Source organism: Microtus pennsylvanicus, chromosome 22 (assembly GCF_037038515.1).
Source record: "Microtus pennsylvanicus isolate mMicPen1 chromosome 22, mMicPen1.hap1, whole genome shotgun sequence".
Taxonomy (NCBI): Eukaryota; Metazoa; Chordata; class Mammalia; order Rodentia; family Cricetidae; genus Microtus; species Microtus pennsylvanicus.
Genome location: NC_134600.1, coordinates 34,607,561 through 34,623,237, shown reverse-complemented (window position 1 = coordinate 34,623,237; position 15,677 = coordinate 34,607,561). Strand labels below are relative to the sequence as shown.

At 48.5% G+C, this 15,677-nt stretch overlaps 1 protein-coding gene across 1 annotated transcript in view; it reads left to right on the top strand.

Annotated features, from left to right (window-relative positions):
- The window catches only part of Fbxl13 (F-box and leucine rich repeat protein 13), a 142,853-nt gene that overhangs the window by 102,919 nt on the left and 24,257 nt on the right, over positions 1-15,677 (top strand). Inside the window, exons 16-18 of the mRNA XM_075956319.1 lie at positions 1,453-1,572; positions 2,339-2,465; positions 15,270-15,353. Of these exons, the coding sequence (XP_075812434.1) occupies positions 1,453-1,572; positions 2,339-2,465; positions 15,270-15,353 (331 nt within the window). The remainder of the gene's footprint in view (positions 1-1,452; positions 1,573-2,338; positions 2,466-15,269; positions 15,354-15,677) is intronic.

Sequence of the window (15,677 nt, the reverse complement as noted above, 5' to 3'; positions counted from 1 at the left end):
GCATCATGGGATTCACTAAACTAGTCCATTTGCTGGACTATGATGTGGTCATTTTTAATGTCAACTTTGTCACAACCCAGAACTAATCACCTGAAAGGAGTTTCAGTGAGGAATTGTCTGTCAGGTTGACCTGTGGGCATTCTGTGTATGCGTGTGTATGGGGAGGGGGATCCTTGTTAATTGGCATGGGAAGACCCACCCTGAACGTGGGAAGCATCATGCCCTGGTTTTGGGGTCCTGTGATGGCTAACCTGAAAGAGGGGACCTCAACTGATCAATTGCTTCTATCAGGTTGCCTGTGGGCATGACTATGTCTTGGTTGCGTACAGGAGAAGGAGGGAGATGCTGTCTCTGATTAGGTGGGCCTGGGCTGTCTAAAAACTGTATCTGAGCATGAGCTGGGGAGCAGGGTCTCCAAGGTTGCTGCCTTTTGGTTCTTGTCCTCACTTCCTTTAATGATGGACTCTCAGCTCCAAGATGTGGTAAACCCTTTCCTCCCCACATTGATTTGGCCAGTGTTTTATCGTAACAGCAGAGAGAGGCAGAGACAGAGACTACCTGAGTAGTGTGAGAGGGAAAAGCCAGCTGAGAGCAAGATGCCCAGCAGGTACCTGCAGCTCTCTCTGCTCTTCACCGGATGTGAGGTGAATATCTGCTCTGAGTTCAGTACCCTTCCTTCTCAGAAGCTGATTGGTCCAGGGCATCACATCACAGCAACAGAATGAACTCACATAGGCAAACAGTGGACACTAAGAGAAAGCACAGCCAGCCTGGATTGCCCTCAGGGCTCTTCCTGTCTGCTGTCCTGTAGGCTGCCTGTGTGTGAACACTCTTCTTTGGCTTGACCTGATACAATCCCCTGTGCTGTTCCTCTGGCTGTAAGACTTTCTAAAGATGGACCGGGTGGTCTTCAGCTGGAATTAGAAAGAAAAGCCCACTTGGAAGACAGAGAGGGATGAGTCCTGAGCTTCCGGAAGTTGATGCAGGAGTGACCACCGGAGATGATGCTGGCCCCTGGAGATGCTTCTCATGAGGACAGGCTGAGGGCAAGGTCGTCTCTCAGATGCAGGTTTTCTGTGGTCTAGCAGTCCGTAGGTCGTCACCTGGATGCAGTGGAAATCCATCCAGGATCTTGATTCTTGCTTCTCCCTGTCTAAAATCCAGCCTTAGCTCTTTGCAGATCCTGTCAGGTGTTTCTTAACCTTAGTACATTTTAAACTGGAAGAAAGAGATCATCGTGTTATTAATTCAGATTATTGTGGCTATCCCTCCTATTACTATCCTTTATCCATTTTCTATTATATGAAGAGCTGTGCGATCATTTTTTAACTTGACAAAAGACCAGTGCAGATATTTCCTTCTTTGGACTGTATTTGATGGAGAAACTGGTGTTACCACAAGCCTTCATGTTGTACGAGATCGTGCATGACGCTCCTCTCTCCCTTCCTACAGGATTAGCGACACCGGCCTGCGGCAGTTTCTTGATGGTCCCGCAAGCATAAGGCTCAGAGAGCTCAACTTGACTAACTGCACCCTCCTGGGCGACACCTCCATCGTGAAACTGTCGGAGCGGTAAGACAACGCCCCACCCTGCCTTAGCGACTGAGCTGTGATGGGAGTGATCAGCCCAAGCCCACTCCAGCGCATTAGGCACTCTGAAGTAGCCCTTAGCCTGAACTCACCTAATCCCACCTGAGCTGCTTCCTTCGTTGTTACCTGGGTTGAGTGACATCTCTCCGAGCAGAGAGATGACCATGTGGGGAGAGTGACTTCCCTGCGCTGTCCAAGGGTACCGCCCCAGTGTAAACCTTACTCCAAGCTTCCTGAGGGCTGTTCTGATTGGTTGATTCAATCTTCACCCTCCCAGCTTGGTGGTGGCCTTCTGTTCTCTAAAGGTCGGTCAAGCTCAGTTCCTGTTACAAACCACTGAGAGAGAAGTGTGGAGCTCAGCCCTGCCCGTGGCGGCTATTTCTCTGGGCAGTTCCACGATGGTGCTTCATGGAGCTGTCATAAATGCTTTCCTTGCATTGTTGGAAACCGCAGTGTGAAACTCAGTCCCAAACAGCACCTCAGAGGCTGAGGCGAGAGAGAGGCGTGCCATGAGTTCAAGGCCAGCCCAGAACTACATAGTGAGTCCCAGGCCAATGCAAGACATAAAATAAGACCTGTGTCAGCAAAACAAAACAGCTAAAGTTTTCTGTGTTGGGGCTTACATGTAGGTTAGGAAAAGGCCGATCCTTTCTTCCACACCATTTGGCATTCCCAGAGTTTTCCATGGAGAAGCTGGTGTTGACGTGTTTGGGAGCTCAGGTTAACCCTTCGTGGCATTTTCTTTCAGCTGCCCTAATTTGCTCTATTTGAGCTTACGAAATTGTGATCATTTGACTGACATCGCAATTGAATTTATTACAAGCATGCTATCCTTGATATCAGTAGATCTTTCTGGAACACTCATCACAAATGAGGTAAATAAAAAATTATATATATATAAATAAAATATATAAATATATATATAAAATATACACACATATTTTAAACAGTCTTATTTTGTAATATAATTTTCTGGTTTGCAAGAAAATGGAGAGAACAATATTTTTCTTTCTTAAATTATTAGATTACAAATGGAAAATTTAAGAATATTGTCTCTAGAATAGTGATAAATGAAGTTGTTTGTAAATTTTCATGTTTCTTTGTTTAAAAAATTAGCAAAATTCAGTATTTTGAGGAAAGGCATGACAGACCAAAGTAATACATAACAATCTGAAATTTGTTTTATCATAGACGTTTGGTTTGTGTAGCAATGATATACTTTAGGCGGCAGAATATATTTTTCCTGTGAACCTCACATTCTATAAACTGTATGCATGCTTTGGGATTGAAGCTGAGGTCTAGGAAGATCCCCAACAAGCCTTGATTTTTCAAAAGCAGTTGATGCTATTCTTCCAAGATTAAGTCCGTCCTGCCACCTAGCACAGAATCAAGTCCTCGCCCATGGAGGAAGGTGCTGAGAGTTGGGCTCGCTCCTGAAATGTTTTACCGGTGTATGTGAGCAAGAACTCCCTACCATAGGGGAGAAAGATGGCAGTGGGAAGGGCTCCACCCCCAGCAACGTGCTAAATCCCTATTTAAACACCAAAGCCAAATGTCGCCTGCCGGTCTGAGACCTCGGAGAAGCCCTGTGTTTGGATCTCTACACACATCTCCTTGCCCCGGGCATCCTTCCCCAGCCTTCAGTCCGCCGCGTTAGAGGAAGGATGTGCGCGTCCCCTGTGTGGATTCTTTTCTTCCTTTACATTGGGTGCACCTAGTGTTAGCGGTGCGGCGGATCCCCCTGGGGCAGCGGCGGGACGTGAGGGGCAGCTGGTCCCACCAGGAGCCGCGGGTCCCTGGCGGGTGAGAGCCGGGTAGACATGCCACACAGAAAGAGTTTGAGTGTAGAGTTTATTTAGTGGGTTATAGAAGGAAGGGGAAGGGGGAGAGGGAGTGAAACGGGGGTGGTGGAGAGAAGAGGCAGCTACCCCCTCAGAAGAGGGATGTGGGGGGGAGAGAGCGAGAGCGAGCGAGCGAGCGAGAGAGAGAGCGAGAGCGAGAGAGAGAGAGAGAGAGAGAGAGAGAGAGAGAGAGAGAGAGAGAGAACCAAGCAGATCCAAGCAGAGAAAGACCTGCTTCAGCAGAAGGAGCACGTGTGTGGGGGCGGGGCTTGTCTCTTAAAGGGACAGGACAGACCACTACACCTAGATCCCGCCTGCATTCTGTAAGATGGTCTCCTCTCCCGTTTCTTTGGCGTGTCATAGGCAAGCAGGGGTGTGGATCAGCTATCTGTAGTCGGTTCCTAGCGGAGAGTTTGTGTTTGGTCTTCCGTACATTGGGAACTGGTGTCTCAAGGCCCACCTGATGTTGCGTTCCAGGTCTAGGTAGAGCTCCGAGGCCACTTCTCGGGGCTCCTCGGGGTCCTGCTAGAGTCCGGTGAGCCTGGGAGGCTGTCTCAGGGCCACGGTCTCAGGTTACCCCACAGACATTTTGCTTCCCCTCATGCCTTTGTTTGCCCACGGACCCTGCCTTGGCCTCCTCTTCCTTTTCTGCAGAGTGGCGACCTCAGGTAAGCTAGAGACCAGCCGAGCTTGGCGCTCACGGTGAGGCACTTGGGAGCGGTTAGTAGGTCCATGAAGGGAAGGCCAGGGTTTGCTCCTCCTCCTGGGCATGACCATCACCTGTACCCTTCGGGACATCCCTGCACCGGCTTGACCTCTGAGCTCCAACAATACTACCTCCTCCCACTGGCCCAGCATAGGGCAGTGAGTGACGGCTTCTGCTGCTCTTGGTGTCTGATTTCAGCGTCCACCACGGATCTTCTCAGTGTCTGTACCTTCCATGCGTTCAGTTCTCTGCTAATAGCAACGTTACTCGAGTTTAAATTTTATTTTTTGTATATGAATGTTTCGTCTGCGTATCTGTCCTTGTACCACGTGGATGCCTGGTGCCCACGGAAGCCAAGAACACGTCGGATCTCCAGGGCTGTTTGTGCACTGCCACGTGGGAACTGAGCATGGATCCTCTGAAAGAGCACTCTTAATGGTGGTTTGTTTCCTTTGGGTCCTAACAGATAAAATAACAAAAACTCCGGTGTCTTTTTCCTTTTACCAGTTCTACAAGGAAAGTGGAATGGTTAGGTTCCCTGGCATGTCTGGAGGCCCTGTCCTCCTGGGCAGTGACCTGATCTGAGATGGTCTGGAGGCCCACTGTAGTAGAGAGCCCCCAGCAGCGTGGACTTTTGCCCCCTTCTGGCTCCTGCCTTCCCTCCCCTCCCCTCCCCTCCCCTCCCCTCCCCTCCCTTCCCCTCCCCTCCCCTCCCCTCCATTTACCTTTTTTCCTTCTCTTCCTCTCCTTCTCTCCTTTCTTCTCATCTTAGTTCTTCTCATTTTTCTTCTTGGCATAGAATAGTTCTCTAACCTAGGGATGGGGAAAAAGGGGGTCCATGGATTTAACAATTGTTATCCCCTAAATCTTTTAGAACCCAGGCTTTTAAACCTTAAACGTCCCAGGACCCCCACCCCATGTTCTTCTGTGTGAGGTCTCTCCTTGGCACATGAGTGGATACCCAGCTGCTGTCGCAGGACTGGGCACGTAAGGAAACAGCTAACGACCACCTGCTTCTGCCGCAGCGCTCAGCACGCACCCACATGCCCAGGAGTCTCTGCTAAGTGGGCTTTGAGCATTTAGGGGACTCAGTTTTCATTTCCAGAGACCACTTGTGAAAATTTTACAATTTACTCACTGAGAGCAAGTAAGAACCCCAAGAATGTGGTCTTGAGCTCTGTTCTCTTTATTTTTATTTTCCCCTGAAGAAAGCCTGGCATTTGAGAGCGGTGGAGACATCCAAGCACCAAACTAAAAATAACACTAAACAGTTGAAAATCTTCTGAAGTTTTTTTTTTCTTTTCCTCTGTGTCAGACTCTCGTCTAAGGGGCAAGCAATTGACAAGGACAGTGGGTACAGCAGCTGTGGGAGCTAACCGCAGCTGGTCTCCGTGAGTCAGAGCAGCTGAACACTGTCCCGGACCGCAGGGCTGATGAAGTGTAAATCTGACTGCAGACTTAACGCTCCGGGAAGTTACAGATATTTATCAGAGAGGAAATGTGGCCAGTTGTGCCTAGGGCAAAGCCTGTTTTCTAGTGATGTGTCTATGTTAAATTCAGTCAGAATTTCACTACTACTCGGTTAACGTGAATTTGTTAGGACTTTTGTGTCTGGTGCGGGGGACACCAGAATGAACAAGGCAGTCCTGACTCCTCTCGTGCTTACATTCTGTGGGGTCATGATGTCAGGCTCAAAGGGTGTGGGAGACAAGGGAAGAGAGGCCTCCCGTGGCCCTAACTTCTCAGCAGAGGAGAAGGACCAGTGAGACAGTCAGTCCGAGGCTGTTGAGATTTGTGCTGCGGCATCAGGACACTGTTCATGTTCTTGATTCTGAGAAGAGAATTGAGGGAGGCTGTGTAGGGGCAGGCAGGGCCAGGTATCTAGACATCTTTAATCTTATGCAACTTCGTAAACATCTAACCAAATTATGTCCTTAATTTCACTTGGATCACTTGGATGTGACTTTATCTCCATGTATATAAAGAGGTTTTCTACTAGTAAAGGAGCTATAATTTGCTGAAGACCAGAGGCTCCGTAATTAGGGTGGCTCAAGCCATTGCTCCGGCTGCTTTGGCCACAGACACGTTTGCTGTTTAAGGAAAAATGAGTCAGAGCAGTGTTCCCGACAGACCCGTAGACAGTGGTTTATGAAGACTCTTTCATTTGCACAGATTTGTAAAACTTTCTGTGATGAGTCCCAGAAGTGGGTGCTAGGTAGGTAGGAAATCTGCTGAGTCCCCACACAGACTGAGATCTCTGAGGACTGAAATGTATTGCTCTTTCCCACACCCTCGGAGTGAAGGACAGGTGGTTGATCATGTGGTTTCTAACAAGAATAAGACCTGCTCTCTGTGGCTCCGGTTGAAGGAGAAGGTGTGGGTTATTTTAGTGTGGTCTGGCAGACAGGCACAGGTAAAGAGAAACTCACACTTGTTGTGGAAGGGACTCCGTGCAGGTGAGTCTCGCTGGAGTGTACTCTGAAAGAGATGCTGAAGGAAACAGCGCTGTGCAGGGAAGTATGGAGTTGAACAGTGGCAAAGTAGCTCTTGGAGCAGCCACAGTCCCCTGTGACAAATGGAACCTTGGGAAGTTGGAAGGGGTGTCTTAGTCACTGTTTTATTGCTGTGAAGAGACACTGTGACCACAGCAACTCTTATAAAGGAAAACATTTAATTGGGGCCGACTTACAGTTCGGAGGCTTAGTCCATTATCATCATGGTGGGAGCATCACACATGGGACTGGGATGAGCTGAGAGGCAGACCCTGATCTGGGGTGGGGGGAGGGGAAGGGCTGGCAAGGGCCTTTGAAACCTCAAAGCCTACCCCATAAGTAACAGTTCCTCCAAAAAGGGCACACCTCCTAATCCTGTATTCCTTTCAGACCAAGCATTCAAATCCAGGAGTCTATAGGGGCGATTCTGATTCAGACCATCCTAGTGGGTGGTTAGACCATGGGAGCAGAGCCAATCCGTGCTTTAGGGTTAAAGGAAAAGGACTCTTGGTACCAGTCTAGAGCAATGGAAAGGATGCTAAACAGGATTTAATAGGTAAGATTGAAATAGGTTGGTGAACGGCCAGTTGTAGAACATGAAGATTTACACGTGTGCCTGGGATGTGGGGTACATGTGTGCCTGGGATGTGGGGTACACGTGTGCCTGGGATGTGGGGTACACGTGTGCCTGGGATGTGGGGTACACGTGTGCCTGGGATGTGGGGTCTGTACACGTGTGCCTGGATACTCCTCCTTCCATTCTGTGTGTTCCTATGTAGGAAATTAGGGGATCTTGACAGAGCGAGATTGCCTGCCCATAGTTTGGAATAATTTTTCTATATTAAGCATTGGTCATACTGTCCATAATGATCAGGAAATCACTTCTCTATCTAGACATTTCTAGACAATATCAAATGGGTTTTTATGTTTTCTTCTTTCTTCCCCTCCCTCCTCTCCCCTCCTCCTACTTCTCTCTCTTCTCTTCCTTCCTCTCTCCTTTTCTTCCTTGCTTGCTGTTTTTCTGTGCCAGGGATTAAATTGAGGACTGGTTCAGGCTTGAGCAGGTTCTGACTCCGTCGGGTTACACCCCACCCTTCCTCACACCTTTGTTTTGAGGTAGGGTCTTGTGAAATCTCTCAGGCTGGCCTTGAGCTCGCCTTGTAGCCCACACAGGCCTTGACATTTAAAGGTCATGCTTCAGACTCCTGAGAGCTGCCTTACAGGCCCACACCACCAGGTCTTTCAGAAAAGAAACCATGTGGCGACATAATTCTCTGCATGGATGATAGCTGAGCATTGTTCATGCCTAATGTCCTGTAGTTATTGCTGCTCCTTTACAGTACCTGTTGCCTACTTAGAGACCTTCTTAAAATTCTCTGCATGGATGATAGCTGAGCGTTGTTCATGTCTAATGTCCCGTAGTTATTGCTGCCCCTTTACCTGTTGCCTACTTAGAGACCTTCTTAAAAGTTTTGAAAGCACACCAATCATTTTCAAATAGAATTGCAAGAAATGCAAATCTAATCAAATTGAGTTCCCATGTTAATTTGAATTGTAGGTCACAAGGCTAGTTTACGATATTTTTAATCAAAACAAAGACCAACAAGCAACAACTAAAACTATGATGAAGCAATTTGCTACTGGCCCTGCTGTCTCGTTGCTCAGAGTGGGACAGCACTCCTGAAGTCTGTGGTCCCCTCTGGGGGCTATAGAAACCGTGCGAGATGAAATCAGAGGGCCATACTGAGCCTATCCCACCCTTTGCTGGCCCTGCCTCTTGCTGGACACTACAGTAAGAGAGTTGGCCCCCACATTCGGGAGAGATGGCGCTACCTCTCACCATGGTAGAGGTGACCCTAATGGCATGGGTGTAGGGGAGATAGCTCCGCCCTCTCACCTGACGCAGGTGGCCCCAGTGACCCAGGCCTGGGGCTGGCCCACCCTAACATCTAACCCACCTGTGACCTGCTGGAGCTCGTGAAGGGGCCGGTCCTGTGGAACAATACCTGCAGGATAGCTCAGGAGTTCTGGCGAGGATCCAGAGATGAGGTGAACGAGAAACTGGAAGCCTTGAACCAGACCAGCAAGTCACCCCAATAAACACCACAAGTCACACTGGATTGGACGAAAGGGTCTCCTGCGCCACACAGCGTAACCCCCAATGCCACCAGGACGAAGGAAGAGGTGGGAAAGATGGGGGAGCAGACAGGATTTTTGTTTTGTTTTGATTTGATTTTTTTTTTTAATTTTCTTTTGCGGGGCCACTGCAGGGGTGACAGGAGGATACGGGAGGCCCGGGAGGTGAGCGGAATTAGGGTGCATGATAAGAAATTCCCAAAAATTCAAAAAAGAAATTATGTTAAAAAGCACTTGGCCCATTATTCTTAATATTTGCTCATTTCCCCTCCTGAGCTTTCCAGGCTCTGTGAGGGTGGAGGCTGGCCATGCTCTCTCAGGTGCCTGCTCCTAATGCCCAGTTCACAGGAAGCTCAGGATGCGTGTACCTGAGCCAGTGAATGAACGGACCCGGCACCATCTCCTGTCTCCCGACCATGCACTTAAGGCTTCTTTAAATTTCGCCTTTTCTCAGCTCTGCTCTGAGCTGGAGCGGGAGTACTCACAGCTGCATGTCTTAATCCTCTGACCCGCCTGCTGGAGACCACCCAGCTGCGCGGAACACACACAGATAAAGCTCAAGGTCCAGGGACCCAGACTCCAAAACCGGAAACCCAGGCATTCACTTGGGATCCAGGCTATAGGAAAAGATGAGCATTAAAAGGAAGACAAATGAATTTGCTTTGAATTTTCAGAAATACAGAACAAGAAGCCAGCTGTGGTTCTCCCCCAGGGACATGGGCCTCTCGTCCTCCTCTCTAGCCAAGACAGGATGTGAATTTGCAGATCCCATGACCTCCTTGGCTTCTCTCACAGATGTCACTGTGCCTTGTCTCCTTTGTCCAGCCAAGTGCCCACGGAAACTCTAAAGAGAAGTAGGGTGGATGTCTGTCATTCCCCTCTCTCCTTCTGCCCTGTTGGGGGCAGTGGTCTCATGGAGCTGCCCCAAGCCCAGCTCCCAGGGATGCTGGTCTCCTGGATACAGTCTACCTGTCTAAGTGCTGGGCAAAGGCTGGGCTCTTGGATACAGTCTACCTGTCTAAGTGCTGGGCAGAGGCTGGGCTCCCGGATACAGTCTACCTGTCTATGTGCTGGGCAGAGGCTGGGCTCCTGGATACAGTCTACCTGTCTAAGCGCTGGGCAGAGGCTGGGCTCCTGGATACAGTCTACCTGTCTAAGTGCTGGGCAGAGGCTGGGCTCCTGGATACAGTCTACCTGTCTATACTCTGGACAGAGGCTGGGCTCCCGGATACAGTCTACCTGTCTAAGTGCTGGGCAGAGGCTGGGCTCCTGGATACAGTCTACCTGTCTAAGCGCTGGCAGAGGCTGGGCTCCTGGATACAGTCTACCTGTCTATGCTCTGGGCAGAGGCTGGGCTCCTGGATACAGTCTACCTGTCTAAGTGCTGGGCAGAGGCTGGGTGCCTTCGGGCCTGTATGGTGGCCAGTCCATCAGAAAGACTGATAACATTTAAAAAAGAAGTTACCACAGAGCTTTCTGGAGTGGCTCAAGCTTTAGTTTCAGTACTTTAGGATGCTGAGGCAGGAGGATTGCCATGAATTTGAGACCAGTCTGTGCTACATAATGAATTTCAGGAAAGTTTGAGTTACAGTGTAAGGCAGTCTGAGAGAGAAAAAAAATTAAAAAAAACAAAGAAAACCAAAAGTAAATGTGATCACGGGATTCACACAATAAAGTGAGGGAAAGAACAACAAAGATAATTGAGGAGGAAATCTCTTTATAAAATCAAATTGCTAAGTAGACTATCCAAGGGAAGGTAGTTTTGGGTAAGATACATTTTCAAGAGGATTGTAGTCTTATCGGCGACTTTACAAAGATGCTAACCAAGATGCTGCATATTCCCAAGGATACGTTTGACTCGCTGTTGCTAACAGAATGTGAGGGGCAACAGGAAGAACAGATCCTTCTCAGTTTAAACAATTCCAGAAGAAAGTGTATTTCAGCTGTGAATCTGCAGTGTGCCAGCAAGATAAGAGCAAGTCAGCACAGTCTAGAACAACAGACCAGGGCTGCGGAGATGGCCTCATTGATAAACTATCTACAGTCAGCACAGTCTAGAACAACAGACCAGGGCTGTGGAGATGGCCTCATTGATAAACTATCTACAGTCAGCACAGTCTAGAACAACAGACCAGGGCTGCAGAGACGGCCCCATTGATAAACTATCTACAGTCAGCACAGTCTAGAACAACAGACCAGGGCTGCAGAGACGGCCCCATTGATAAACTATCTACAGTCAGCACAGTCTAGAACAACAGACCAGGGCTGTGGAGAAGGCCCCACTGATAAACTATCTACAGTCAGCACAGTCTAGAACAACAGACCAGGGCTGCAGAGACGGCCCCATTGATAAACTATCTACAGTCAGCACAGTCTAGAACAACAGACCAGGGCTGCAGAGACGGCCCCATTGATAAACTATCTACAGTCAGCACAGTCTAGAACAACAGACCAGGGCTGCGGAGACGGCCCCATTGATAAACTATCTACAGTCAGCACAGTCTAGCACAACAGACCAGGGCTGCGGAGACGGCCCCATTGATAAACTATCTACTGTCAGCACAGTCTAGACCAGGGCTGCGGAGACGGCCCCATTGATAAACTATCTACAGTCAGCACAGTCTAGAACAACAGACCAGGGCTGCAGAGACGGCCCCTTGATAAACTATCTACAGTCAGCACAGTCTAGAACAACAGATCAGGATTGCGGAGACAGCCCCATTGATAAACTATCTACAGTCAGCACAGTCTAGAACAACAGACCAGGGCTGCGGAGACGGCCCCATTGATAAACTATCTACTGTCAGCACAGTCTAGACCAGGGCTGCGGAGACGGCCCCATTGATAAACTATCTACAGTCAGCACAGTCTAGAACAACAGACCAGGGCTGCAGAGGTGGCCCCATTGATAAACTATCTACAGTCAGCACAGTCTAGAACAACAGACCAGGGCTGCAGAGACGGCCTCATTGATAAACTATCTACAGTCAGCACAGTCTAGAACAACAGACCAGGGCTGCAGAGACGGCCCCATTGATAAACTATCTACAGTCAACAAAGTCTAGAACAACAGACCAGGGCTGCGGAGATGGCCCCATTGATAAACTATCTACAGTCAGCACAGTCTAGACCAGGGCTGCAGAGACGGCCCCATTGATAAACTATCTACAGTCAGCACAGTCTAGAACAACAGACCAGGGCTGCGGAGATGGCCTCATTGATAAACTATCTACAGTCAGCACAGTCTAGAACAACAGACCAGGGCTGCGGAGATGGCCTCATTGATAAACTATCTACAGTCAGCACAGTCTAGCACAACAGACCAGGGCTGCGGAGACGGCCCCATTTATAAACTATCTACAGTCAGCACAGTCTAGAACAACAGACCAGGGCTGTGGAGAAGGCCCCACTGATAAACTATCTACAGTCAGCACAGTCTAGAACAACAGACCAGGGCTGCGGAGACGGCCCCATTGATAAACTGTCTACAGTCAGCACAGTCTAGAACAACAGACCAGGGCTGCAGAGACGGCCCCATTGATAAACTATCTACAGTCAACAAAGTCTAGAACAACAGACCAGGGCTGCGGAGATGGCCTCATTGATAAACTATCTACAGTCAGCACAGTCTAGACCAGGGCTGCAGGGAAAATTTGGGCCACTTGCTAAACTCATATATATAGGTGGCTGAGTGCGTAACTCAGTGAAAGTTACCCAGAATTCATGAGACCCGGTGTTTAATCCCCAGTATATAAAACAGTTACTAAGTAATACCACACATGACTTGGGACAAGACCAGGCCTAAGAGCTTTAACTTATTTAAAGCACCTCCCCAAAATTTTAGCAGAATTAAAGGGAAAGTTCAGTAAGAAAACAAAGTTTTAAGTAAAGTTCAGCTAAGAATTCTAAAATGAAGGGCAGAATTTATAAAGCTGCACTTAATAACTTATTTAGGCAAGGATCACCAAGAAATACTAAAACCATAGATCAGAAGGTCACTGTTGAACTGTGTTCTAATACCCTGAGAGACCCACACTACAGACGTGGTAAATGAAGGAAACCGTGTTTCTAATGTAGTGGTATAGTAGTTAGCCCTACACCAAGTGACCCTGTGACCTCCCTGAAGGTGGAACAGCCTGACACAGAGACTCCCAAGGAGACGTGGCGTCAGCGGGCAAACGCAGAGTATGAGACTTTACACACCAGAACTGGCGTGTGCTCTTCAGAAGGTGCCCTGGGCTGGGGAGAGAGGTCAGTCTGCAATCCGTGAGGATCCGGGTGCAAGCCTCAGATCTCCATGTGGAAAGCCAGGTGCGGTGGCATGCTCTGGGGAGTCGAGCTAGGCAAATCCCTGAGGCTCACAGGCCAATCAAAGAGCTGTCCCCTCTCCCGACAACATACAACGACAACCACCGCCACCACCAACGTGCATGGCACCTAAGGTAGGCGGCACCTGAAGCTGACGTGGAACAGAAGAATGTAGGCAAGGGGCAGAAAGGTATTCCTTCTGATGTTCTTGAACCTTTCTGGAGCTGTGTATGTTTTCAATGTAGACTTGGAAGAAGATGTTTGATATTTACGTTGGTGCTGTTCCAAGCCAGGGACAGGATGACTTGGCCAGAGCAGGCTCCCCATCCCAGTACTCAGTAACCAGTTCATTGCCAATGCCGGTCTACATTAGCTAAACAAATCCAGATGTAAAACCTGGAGAGACGTTCAAGGAATCTTCAGCTCTCAAATGTCTTGCGTGCGCGGACCTGTCCCCGGCAGTGTTCTGTCTTCCTTCCCACTGGTCCCAGTGACCCCAAACTGAAATACTTCCAAGCAACTCACTTTCCAAACGAAGTCTCTGCTCATCCCATTTCCTCGCCTGAGAGGCTGTTTACAGCTGGTCAAAAATCACAATCTCTAGGGTTAACCCAGAGTTCTCTTCATCTTTGGAAATTCTGCTAGACCACCACCTCTGCCTTCCAGTTGGAGGCAGTCTCCTGTGTGGTCTTCACACGTCTCTTAGAACACAAGTCCTATTTTTCTTGCATTTTGGTCTCGGTGTGACGATGTGTTTCCCACGCCAGGAAAGCTCTGTTTACCTCTGTCACTCTGTGTGACTTACAAATTTGTAGGATGACTTGATACCCACTTTCTTTAGAATCCTCGGTGAACCTGCTACTGATGTGTAAGACACTTTCCCACTGTGGGTTCCTGAGCATCTTGGATTCTTCAGTTCTCTGGGCTATGGAGAAGCAAAGTGCTTGCTGGAAACCTGGAGCCTTGAATTCCCACACAGCCTGCAGCTCTGCAAAACAAGACAGGGAGGCTGAGGCTGTGTCTCAGGAGAGCACTTGCCCGGCATGCCAAGGCCCCAGGCTCATCCTTAGCACCAGAAACAAGCACACATGCCCAGCTGTCAGCCAGTTCACCAAGTCACCGTGCACATAGATATGACATCATCAGTCTCGTCGGAGACATCACGTCATTGGGGCACACCAGAGACATGACATCATCAGTCACATGGAGACATCACGTCATCAGTCACATGGAGACATCACGTCATCAGTCACATGGAGACATGACATCATCAGTGCACATAGGAGATATGTCATCAGTCACGTGGAGACATCACGTCATCAGTCACATGGAGACATCACGTCATCAGTCACGTGGAGACATCACGTCATCAGTCACATGGAGACATCACGTCATCAGTCACGTGGAGACATCATGTCATTAGTGCACATGGAGATATCATGTCATCAGTCACGTGGAGACATCATGTCATTAGTGCACATGGAGATATCATGTCATCAGTCACGTGGAGATATCGCGTCATCAGTCACGTGGAGACATCACGTCATCAGTCACCTAGGAGACATCACGTCATCAGTGCACATGGGGGCCATTGAGTCAGCTCTTGGGAAAACTGCTGAGAAGTGGCCTAGCATAGCCATGTCTGCACAAGGGGAGGCCAGGAGAGCAGTCTGCTGTCTTGTCTTTAAACCTGAAAGATGTGGCCTACTGGTGGCTGCTATTGTTGCTAGATCTTTATAAAGATTGTTCCCCTTTCTCTTTTAGAAACTAGACTCATGAGAGGAACTAACGCTTTTGAGTTTCTTAGGCTAGGAATGAATACGAACCTAATAAACTCATTAACCGCATCAAGTGTCTTCAGGCACTCGGAGCAGCTCACGTTGATTCCAACAGCGTCTGTCTCTACACAGTAGCAACAGGTGATTCCTTAAGGGGTTCTCTAGCTCTCCGTAGCTTTTTTTTAAGTATTAGAGATAACTGAAATTCTTATTTAATGGTTTAATAGTGATTAATACTAATAATTTTCTTGTCAACATAGCCCATGCTTTGTTAGACATAAAGAAGTATGACCCGGAAGGTAGGTACTTTTGTTTGGCTTTCATAGACGATTGCTCTTTTAAGTCATTAGCTTGTACGGATGTCTCTTGGATACATCCCGTACTGAATTGAATCACAAAATCACCTTTATATTTTCAGGGCTTGAGCACACTTTCCAGACACAAGAGACTGAGGGAACTTTCTCTGTCTGAGTGTATCAACATCACCGACGTTGGAATTCGGGTAAGATGATGAGGGTTCCTGCTAAGGGGCTAAGGTTAAAAATTAAGCTGGAGTTGAATAAACTTTGTAAGTTACAGTAGAAAGGACAGACAGGAGCCAACGCCCAATACACAGAGTCCACGCTAGGCGTCATGATTTAAAGCTAAATGCTGCTCCCAGGCTCCTGTCTGAACACCCAGTCTTTAGCTTACAGTGCTATCCGGAAGGCACAGAGCCTTTGGGAGGTGCAGCCTGGCCGCTGGAGTAGACCACTTCCCCCGTTCTCTAAGGTTAGACCAGCCTCTGGGTCTGGCCTGTCTACTCCACATAAAGAAAGGAGTCCCT